Source organism: Nyctereutes procyonoides, unplaced genomic scaffold (genome assembly GCF_905146905.1).
Source record: "Nyctereutes procyonoides isolate TBG_1078 unplaced genomic scaffold, NYPRO_anot_genome, whole genome shotgun sequence".
Taxonomy (NCBI): Eukaryota; Metazoa; Chordata; class Mammalia; order Carnivora; family Canidae; genus Nyctereutes; species Nyctereutes procyonoides.
The window spans coordinates 695,875-706,473 of record NW_026575049.1 but is presented as its reverse complement, the minus strand read 5'-3'; the positions used below and the strand labels follow the sequence as shown (position 1 = coordinate 706,473).

At 46.4% G+C, this 10,599-nt stretch overlaps 1 protein-coding gene across 1 annotated transcript; it reads left to right on the top strand.

The window, feature by feature from the left end:
- The first annotated feature begins 5,589 nt into the window (after nt 1-5,589).
- APOF (apolipoprotein F) lies at nt 5,590-9,166 on the top strand. The gene is made up of 2 exons (XM_055329272.1): nt 5,590-5,686; nt 8,205-9,166. Exon 2 carries the CDS (start codon nt 8,207-8,209, stop codon nt 9,050-9,052), a length of 846 nt encoding a protein of 281 aa, XP_055185247.1. The 5' UTR covers nt 5,590-5,686; nt 8,205-8,206; the 3' UTR covers nt 9,053-9,166.
- The last annotated feature ends 1,433 nt before the right edge of the window (nt 9,167-10,599 follow it).

The following is a 10,599-nucleotide window of genomic DNA, read 5'->3' as shown; positions in this document are numbered from 1 at the left end:
ATCGTAAGATTGCAGCATTTGTACCACATCTTTAGGCTCCACTTCTTATTCTAGTTCTCTCGCTATTTCCACATCTGCGGTGACTTCCTCCACTGAAGTCTAGAACCCCTCAAAGTCATCCATGAGGGTTCAAATCAACTTCTTCCAAACTCTTGTTCATGTTGATATTTTGGCCTCTTCCCACGAATCATGAAATTTTTTTTTTAAGATTTATTTATTTATTTGAAGAAGAGAGAGTGCAAGGGGCGGGTGGCAGAGGGAGGGAAAGAAGCAGACTCGGTGCTGAGCCCAGAGCCTGACACGGGGCTGGCTCTCAGAACCCTGAGATCACAACCTGAGCCAAAATCAAGAGTTGTATGTTTAAGATCTAGGTGCCCCTAGATGTGGATAAACTTGCTGCAGCTTCTACATCATCGCTTCCTGCTTCACCTTGTTCTTTTATGTTATGGAGATGGCTTTCCTTAAACTTTATGAACCAACCTCTGCTAGCTTCCAGCTTTTCTTCTACAGCTTCCTCACCTCTTACTTAGCCTTTACAGAACTGAAGAGATTTAGGGCCTTGCTTATAGTTAGTACAGGTACAGGTCTGCTGGTGATGAATTCTTTGAGATTTTGAATGTATTTTTAAGGTAAAATTCAAATAACAATACAGCATTTTAAACATTTTAAGGATGGGATCCCTAGGTGGCTCAGTGGTTGAGTGTCTGCCTTCAGCCCAGGGCGTGATCCTAGAGTCCCAGGATCGAGTCCCACATCAGGCTCCCTGCATGGAGCCTGCTTCTCCCTCTGCCTGTGTCTCTACCTCTCTCTTTCTGTGTGTCTCTCATGAATAAATAAAATCTTTTAAAAAATAAAAAACATTTTAAGGTGTACAATTCATTGGCTTTTGTTATATACAAGGTGTTTTGTATTCATCATCACTGTCTAATTTTAGAACATTTTCATCATCCAAAATAGAGACCACATGCTCATTATGTTAAATAAATAATCACAAGGTAATCACAAGGTACCTGGGTGGTTCAGTAGGTTCAGCATCTGCCTTCGGCTCAGGTCATGATACCTGGATTCTAGGATTGAGCCCTGTGTGGAGCTCCCTTCTCAGTGGGGAGTCTACTCCCTCCGTCCCTTGCTCTTGCTCTCTCCCTCACATAAAATCTTTTTTATTTTTTTAAGAAGTTATAGCTAATCAAAGTTTTGTATTTTTTTTAAGAATTCATTTATTCATGAGAGACACACACAGAGAGAGAGAGGCAGAGACATAGGCAGAGGGAGAAGCAGGCTCCCTGTGGGGAGCCCGACGTGGGACTCGATCCCAGGTCTCCAGGATCAGGCCCTGGGCTGAAGGCGGCACTAGACCGCTGAGCCCCCCGGGCTGCCCATAAAATCTTAAAAAAAAAAAAAAAAAAAAAACTTTCACTTCTTGGGTTTTTATTTTTGGTCTGTTCCATCCGCCCACCCACCCCATCCAGCTACTGATGGCTAAGAGGGCTCTTGAGACTGTGATTGGGGCTCTAGGAAACAGATTCTCTCTCCCTTAAATTCTCCCACCCAGGTTCATAGGGCAGATAAAGGTTGAACTGCAGCTGTGGCCAAAGGAGCTTAAGAGAATGAGTCACATATTACATTGGTTTGACCCCCAGAGTACACACTTCCTCATTTCTGACCTTGACTCCTACAGTATGACCCTCGTCCCAGTTTCCTCTTCCCTTTCATTCTTGTTCCATTCTACCCGCAGAATTCCTTTTAAAATGTGGTTCTGAATGGGAGAAATGGTCTCCCATTTCTTTCGGGACAGAGTCTGGATTTGGAATAGCATGATTTGATCTCGGCAAGTCTTTATAGCCTCAACCACCTTATTTTATGTCATGCCCATATTTTACACTGTCCTCCCCCCCCCCCGCCCCCGCCTTTATTTTATTTTTTTAAAGTAATCTCTGTGGGCAGTCCCGGTGGCTCAGCGGTTTAGCGTCGCCTTTAGCCCGGGGTGTGATCCTGGGGACCCAGCATCGAGTCCCACGTCGGGCTCCCTGCATGGAGCCTGCTTCTCCCTCTGCCTGTGTCTCTGCCTGTGTGTGTGTGTGTGTGTGTGTGTGTGTGTGTGTGTGTGTGTCTGTCGTTAATAAATAAAATATTTAAAAAAAATAATCTCTGCATCCAACATGGGGCTCGAACTTACAACCCTCAAATTAAGAGTTGCATGCTCCACTGACTGAGCCAAGTGCCCCAGCCCCTCACGCTATTCTGAATCGCCCTCACAGAGCAGGCCTTTTCCTGCCACCCAACTGTTGATTATGACAATCCCTCTGCTGGTTTGCTCTATCCAACTCCCATCTCATCCTTCTAGAATCAGCCCAAATGTGCTTTCTTTTGTGGCACAGTCTTTGTCACTCTTTGAATCTCAAATCACAGGCAATCACTTTTCTAGCTGGGATTTATTCATTCCCCTGACAAAGTGCCAATCTTTTTAAAATTTAAATTCAATTAATTAACATACAGTGTATTACTGGTTTCAGAGGTAGAGGTCAGTGATTCAATACCAGTGCTCATTACATCATGTGCCCTCCTTAATGTCCATCACCCAGTTACCTCATCCCCCCACCTCCCTCCCCTCCAGCGATCCTCAGTTTTGTTTCTTATGATTAAGAGTTGTTTTTTTTTATTATTTTTTTAAGAGTTGTTTTTTTTTTAAAGATTTTATTTATTTATTCATGAGAGAGGCAGAGACAGAGAGGGAGAAGCAGACTCCCTGCAAGGAACCTGATGTGGGACTTGATCTCAGGACCCCAGGATAATGACCTGAGCCAAAGGCAGATGCTCAACCACTGAACCACCCGGGTGCCCCAAGATTTTATTTTTAGGTAATCTACACTCAACGTGGGGCTTGAATTTACAACGTTGAGGTCAAAAGTCAAATGCCTTGGGACGCCTGGGTGGTTCAGTGGTAGAGCCTCTTCCTGAGGCCCAGGGTGTGATCCCGAGTCCAGGATCCAGTCCCACCTGAGGCTCCCTGCAGGGAGCCTACTTTTCCCTCTGCCTATGTCTCTGCCTCTCTCTGTGTCTCTCGTGAACAAATAGAATCTTTTAAAAAGTAAAAATAAGTCACATGCTTGACCAATTGAGCCAGTCAGGCACCAAAGTTAGATGATTCTTTAAGTCACTCAGGAAAGCTTCAGCCGGAGCTGGAACCTGAAGTCTCTGGAGAGCAAGGGCTGGATGAGGAGTGCTAAGCACAAACCCTGGGGGCCCTCCTGTATCCCCATGGGATAATAGCAGGGATGATAGGACTGCTGTCTGCTGAGTACTTAGTACCAGCCACATTGGTCTAGGGGGTGGATGGAGTTAACTTTGATGCCTCCTATTTCAATGGGAGACCAGGCTGATAGGGAATGGCAGCTAATACAGCAGCCAAGATTTTTAGGGCAGTGAAAAGTATTCTGTATGGCCTTGTAAAGGCAGATGTATGACTATGTATTTCCTAAAACCCATAGAACTATATGATGTGAAGAATTAAACCCTAATGCAAACTATGAACTTAGGTAATAACAGTACATAGTAAGATAAAATGAATATCTTTAAAAATAATAGAATAATTGTACTGAATGTACCACACAATGTACGATGTCAATATTTTAATATTTGGGGGTTTCTCATGCTCAATTGTTCTGTAAACCTAAAACTACTCTAAAAAATAAACTACTGGGCAGCCCGGGTGGCTCAGCGGTTTAGCGCCACCTTCAGCCCAGGGCGTGATCCTGGAGACCTGGGATTGAGTCCCACGTCGGGCTCCCTGCATGGAGCCTGCTTCTCCCTCTGCCTGTGTCTCTGCCTCTCTCTCTGTGTGTTTCTCGTGAATAAATAAATAAAATCTTAAAAAACTAATGAAATAAAATAAAATAATAAAAAATAAACTACTAAGAAAAAAAAACAAAAACCTCTACTAATTAAAACAACAACCAAAAAAATTCAGCTGACAACTCACAGGAATTGACAAAGAACAGGTGGAAGACAAGGACAGGAGCAAAGGTAGGGAGTCTGATTGAGGGGATCTACTTTTGTCTTTATCCTTCTGTCATTTTTCTCCTTGGTTCCACAGACAAACTCATCCCCACTTTTCCTCCTCTTACCATATTTCCACATTCGTTCTGTCTCCTCTGTCACTCTCAAGGCACTAGAGTTGGAAATTCAAGAAACTTCAACAAAAAGCCATTTTCATATTGAGGAAGATGGTGACGCTGTCAAAATGGACGTGGAGATAGGCCCCATCATAGATGGACGTGGAGGTAGGCCCCATTTCAAATCAGAAATGGAAGACTCTGACAGGATCCAAAAACTTCTCTAAGCTATACAGAAGCAGCGGAGTCTTGTGCTCCATGGATTTAGGGTCCAGAAATTTCAGGCAACAGTAATGAATGCCTCTAAATCCAGTTCTTCCTTTTTCCAGTTTTAGGATTGTGTCCCAGGCGATCCCTGAAGACTTACTCCTTTTGTTCTAGAGAACTTCCCCTTCCTCCCTGCCTCAATTTCTTTATGCTCATTAGGGGCCCCTCCTGGGACTGAGAGGAGTAAGAAGGAACCTGGGATTTGTTCACTGGCCTAATGCCTTTGGCTGTCTGCCAGAAATAGGCTAGAGCACCTGAGAGGAAACTGTATGCCAAAATGTGGGATTTTTTTTAAGTATTTATTTATTCATGAGAGACACACACAGGCAGAGGGAGAAGCAGACTCCATGCAGGGAGCCCGATGTGGGACTCCATCCCAGGTCTCCAGGATCACAGCCTGGGCTGAAGGTGATGCTAAACCACTGAGCCACCCAGGCTGCCTAAAATGATGGGCTTTTTGTATCAGTTTTCAGAAGGTACCATATGCCAACATTCCCTATTTTCCAGATTATGATTTCTCATATAGACTCCTAGAAATGAGAAATGAAGATCAATTCCTATAGTTTTAATAAAGGCTTACAAAGAAGCACTGTCAGGGTAATGAATGTGGTTAGTTGTATTGCGCTGTAATAACAAGACAAAAACAAAAGTTGCTCTGATTTTGGTCTGACATGCCAATAGGTTCTATTTTCACATTTTTCTACCTGGTAAGTCCATTGAATAAGAACTGTTGGCGGTGGGAGCACCTGGGTGGCTCACTGGGTTAAGCATCTGCCTTTGGCTCATAATCCCAAAGTTCCAGGATTGAGCCCTGCATCAGGCTCCTCCCTCAGAGGAAAGTCTACTACTCCCTCTAACACTCCTCCCTCTCGTGCTCACTCTCTGTCTCAAATAAAATATTTAAGAAAACAACACTATTTTGGGGGCTCCACTCAGAATCATTGACATCCCTGCCTTTTGCCTCCCTGCTTCCCCAGAGGAGACTGGGGAATTTTTCCTGATCTGGGTTTGGGTCTAGAGAAATCCTTAGGTGACAGGGATATGAGGCAGGAAAAGCAGTAGCTAGAAAGGGCGATGGCCCATTTGTCAGCATGGGGCAAAGGTGAGGGGGGAAAGTCTGTGCCAGGAACAGGTGGATAAATATTTTTGAACATATGTCCTTCACTGTTTTCAGAAAGGCCAAATTTTTTTTGGCTGGGGTGTAGAGAAGGTGAACTTTAGGAAGCTGTCACTCAGATTAGAGAAGCACTGAGGAAAGCACGGGTTTGGACCATCTTGTTCCTCTGGCTTGTTTCTTTCTGGAGCAGGTGAGGACCACCCACAGCTTGTAAGGGTGGGGGCAAAGCTATGTCCAGGGTTATCAAAGTTTCTAAGACAGAGCCACTTCCTAACTCTGACTAGTCTTGGTGTCTCTGCCCCAATCCTTTCCCCATTTCCCACCCCAAACACTACTTTCATGTTTCCTGTGGGCTATTCCTACTGACCCCCCATGATCTAGACTGTGCTGTTCCTTTGCCATTTTTTTTAAAGATTTTACTTATTTATTCATGAGAGACAGAGACAGAGAGAGAGAGAGAGAGAGAGAGAGGCAGAGGGAGAAGCAGTCTCCATGCAGGGAGCCCGATGTGGGGACTCATCCCGGGTCTCCAGGATCACGCCCTGGGCTGAAGGCGGCGCTAAACTGCTGAGCCACCCGGGCTGCCCTTTTTTTTTTTTTTTTAAGATTTTATTTTTATTTATTTATTTATTTTTAAAAAGATTTTATTTATTCTTTTTTTTTTATTTTATTTATTCATGAGAGACACACAGAGAGAGGCAGAGACACAGGCAGAGGGAGAAGCGGGCTCCATGCAGTGAGCCCGACGTGGGACTCGATCCTGGGACTCCAAGACCATGGCCTGGGCCGAAGGCAGGCACCAAACCACTGAGCAATCCAGGGATCCCTAAGATTTCATTTTTAAGAGATCTCTACACTCAACAGAGGACTCGAACCTAACGACCCCGAGATCAAGAGTCTCGTGTTCTAACGACTGAGCCAGCCAGGCGCCCCTTTGTTGTGTCTTGCTGTCCCCATTGACTGTCTTTCCAAGAAATGGCCAGAAAGGGGCCCTGACCTTCCAGACATCTTTCACGAAAAACAGGCCATCCTCCGAACACACTTTCCAGCCAGATCCCGAGACCTGCCAGGATCTCTGGCACACTGCTCCCTCCTTAGCCCCTCTGCCTGAGTACCTACCCAACTTAGCTCTGGGGGTGGCCCTGGAGGAGGCTGCTTGCCCGACTGAGGCCCACATTCTGCAGCTTCAGCCTATTAGGATGGGAGGAAAGTGAACTGAACCTCTCCTCCATGAGAGTAAAAAGCACAATGAGGAAAGCATTGGCAATTCTAAGGTCAGTGAGGGATCTAGGGGGACCTGCGGGGAAGCTTGAATGAATCCAACAGTCAACTACTTACCTGTGGAATTTATTGATTGTGGCAGATACACCCGCTGGCGTGATAAATCCACCAGCCACCTGCCATACTGCTGGTGACATAGTTCAAAGATTTGCTGTCAATATGCCCTAGAGCTGCAGGAATGAGGTTTGGGAGTGTGAGGAAGAATTAGGCAAAAAGAATTAGGCAAAAGCCACACCTGGGTGGCTCAGCAGTTGGTGTGATCCTGGAGTCCCAGGATCGAGTCCCGCATCAGATTCCCCGAGGGAGCCTGCTTCTCCCTCTGCCGGTGTGTCTGCCTCTCTCTCTGTGCCTCTCATTAATAAATAAAATCTTTTTTAAAAAATTAGGCAAAATGCTGAAGAAACCTCTAAGTTAAGAACCTCTCAGTGTCTATGGATGATGACAATGTAACTTAGCAAATGTTCCACAGTTACTCGGAGATGCTTTATGGGATTCAGGGAGGTGCATTCAGGGATTTGTCAAGGTTTATTTCAGATATTCAATGCCATCTAGGGAATAAGTCTCTTCTCGCAGGACTATGTTCAAGGATGGGACATTGTAAGTAGTTAGAAATGTAGAAGAGCACTCAGGACAGATGTATGTTCTTTATTTCATGCTGCTGAACATGTGACTGGTATTCGCTTTGTCCCTTTCTACTTAAGACTTCCCAGCCCCTAATTCTTATTCCATTTTGCATTCCCCCCCTTTTCTTTCAGCCATCATATACAGTGCATGTAACATGTACTAAGCATGACAGGTAATTTAACCTTTTTCTCATTCATCCACCCTGTACTAAATCCCCAATGCTGTAGCTCACTAATTTAATTCAAAACTGAAAAGAGAGATACAATAGAGAATCATAGTACCTAATCTCTCCTGACTCTGGGTCTCCCAGTTCATATCATGAGCTAGAGTGGAAAAGTGACAGGTACATAGGAAATGGCAAAGAACAGGGTTTTAGGTGTCAAGGTCAATGTGTGACAAGGGGACAAGGTTTGAGCAGACAATACAAATGGACAAATATTTGCAGAGATTACCTCTCTTTCTGATTATGGGGGAGAGCAAGTATCTCCTTTCTTCACGTGGCAGAGAAGTGGGCAGACCTGGATCGAGGAGCAACCAAATCTATCAGGACAGTCTCATTTCTCACCTGAACAGTGTGGTATTTTGGGGCCCCTTATAAATGGGTGGAAATAGAGCAGAGGAAGTTTCTGGTGACTTGAAGATGGGGAAAGCCAAGTGGGAACAATTGGGCTGCATTTCCTGCAGAAGTTTAGAGATGATGGATGAAGTGTGCCCTGAGTCATGGGCTCCTTTCAGACCACAGCCCTCAGGGAAATGGTTTTTGTGTTTCTGGTTTATCTCCTAGCCAGTGTATTCTGTTTCAGACATGTGTGGCCTCAGATTCATCATGATACAAGTTGAACTGGTTTTTTGCTACCTCCTGCTGCACCCTGTGGATGTCATTTCACATGGAAACTGGACAAACATTCCCTCATCCTTGAGATCCTGGCCACCTTCCTCAGACTCCTTGTCCTGCCAGACTCTGCTCCCAAAGTCCCTGCCTGGCTTCACCTACATGGCTCCTCTGCCCAAGTTCCTGGTGGGCTTGCCACTAGTGATTGCCCTGGAGAAAGCTGGTTGCCAGGCTGATGTCTGGCCCCTGCAACTTCAGCTGTACCGTCAAGGGGGTGTAAAAGCTACACAGATCCTCATCCGACATCTTCAAGAGCTCCAGAAAAGGAGAAGCACGGGAAGGGCAGTTTCCATGGATGCCCTGGCCTCTGCTCTACAGCTGTTGGCCAGGGAGCAACCAGGCCCAGAAAGGGCTCGACGCTCCCTTCCTATCAATGACTGTGAGCAGGCGCAGGAGGAAAATGTGCATAATGTAGTCCGGTTGTTTCCAGTAGTGGGAACCTACTACAATCTGGGCACAGCTTTGTACTACGCTGCTCAGAGCTGTTCAGACAAGGCCAAGGAACGAGGCCAAGATGGGCTCGTAGACATGGGTTATGACCTTCTGATGACCCTTGCTGGATGGTCTGGGGGACCCACAGGAGTACTAATCAGCTCTGCACTTAAACCTGCAGTGAAGGCAGGGATTCAACAGTTGATCCAGTATTACTATGAGCAAGAGGCTAACACAGCTCTGCCAGTGATCAGCAGGAAGGCCTTGGGGGGTATCTCAGATGTGGGTGACCTGGAAGAAACAACTACCACGGCGCTTTGGTATTAGTTCAGCTCTCTTATTAGTTTAGGGTTTATTTAATGACTCTGACTTAGATGCTGGGGATGGTAGTCTTGGGGTATAAAAGGTGGTGATCACAGAATGAATAAATGTAATATTTTGACAAGCTGTAATGTATATGTGTTCAAAATCGAAATCCCTGGTTATCAGGGAAGAAGGCAATGCTCTAAAATGCAGGGATTTTAAAGTCTGGGGTTTGGAGTCAGAAGATTTGGATTTGAATCCATGCTTCACCTGTAGGAGCCTCAATTACAATTCTTCTCCACACTCAGTTTTTATTTATTTATTTATTTATTTATTTATTTATTTATTTATTTATTTATTTATTTATTTATTTATGATAGTCACACAGAGAGAGAGAGAGAGGCAGAGACACAGGCAGAGGGAGAAGCAGGCTCCTTGCACCGGGAGCCCGACGTGGGACTCGATCCCGGGTCTCCAGGATCGCGCCCTGGGCCAAAGGCAGGCGCCAAACCGCTGCGCCACCCAGGGATCCCCCACACTCAGTTTTTATTTTATTTTTTATTTTATTTTTTTTTTTAAAGGGAGAAGCTTTCTTTTTTTTTTTTTTTAATTTTTATTTATTTATTTATTTACAATAGTCATGCAGAGAGAGAGAGAGAGAGAGGCAGAGACACAGGCAGAGGGAGAAGCAGGCTCCATGCACCGGGAGCCTGACGTGGGATTCGATCCCGGGTCTCCAGGATCGCGCCCTGGGCCAAAGGCAGGCGCCAAACCACTGCGCCACCCAGGGATCCCCACACTCAGTTTTTAAAACATCTATAGTAGACAAATAAAATATGTACTTAAAAAAATAAAATAAAATAAAACATCTAAAAGTAGAGACGTGGGACGCCTGGTGGCTCAGGTCGTGGTCCTGGAGTCCTGCATTGGGCTCCGCATGGCGAGCCTGCTTCTCCCTCGGCCTAGGTCTCTGTGTTTCTCATGAATAAATAAATAAAAATCTTTAAAAAGAAACAAAACGTCTAAAGTAGTGATAATCATCTTCCCTGGATGGGTTTTGTGGAAATTAAAAATGATACAAGGAACGTCAGTGCTTAGCAAGGTAAGTAAACGGTTATTTATTGGCACAGCTCGTCGCTTCCCATCCCAAAGAATCGACGTTCCGGGCCCCTCCGGGAGCGCTGGGCGCCTGCAGCGCCCCGGGCGCGTCTCGGTTTCGCTCCCGCCGCGAGGATTCTCGGAAATCAGCTGAGGCGCCGCGCGGCTGTTCCGTCAATGGGACTCCTCCCTCCGGGGACGGGGGCGGGGCGTCCTTGAGCGATCCCACCAATCGTGGGGCGGGAGCTGTGGTTTCGGCGCCGCTCGTCCCGCCCCGCGGGGGAGGAGTTGTGGCGACGCCAACGGGCGGAGGGCATTGGCTGAACGGCCGCCAGCGTCGCGGTTGCCAGGCTGCGCACTGCGAGCTCCCGGGTTCAGCCGCGCGTTCGCCTGCGGGCTCCGAGGGGGCGGGGCCGAAGAGCGGGGGCGGGGCCGAGGGGCGGGGGCGGGGCCGGGCGGGGCGCGCGCGGGGC

Bases quoted from the DNA above. Each gene is read 5' to 3' on its own strand.
- APOF (XM_055329272.1), top strand. From the start codon at position 8,207: ATGTGTGGCCTCAGATTCATCATGATACAAGTTGAACTGGTTTTTTGC.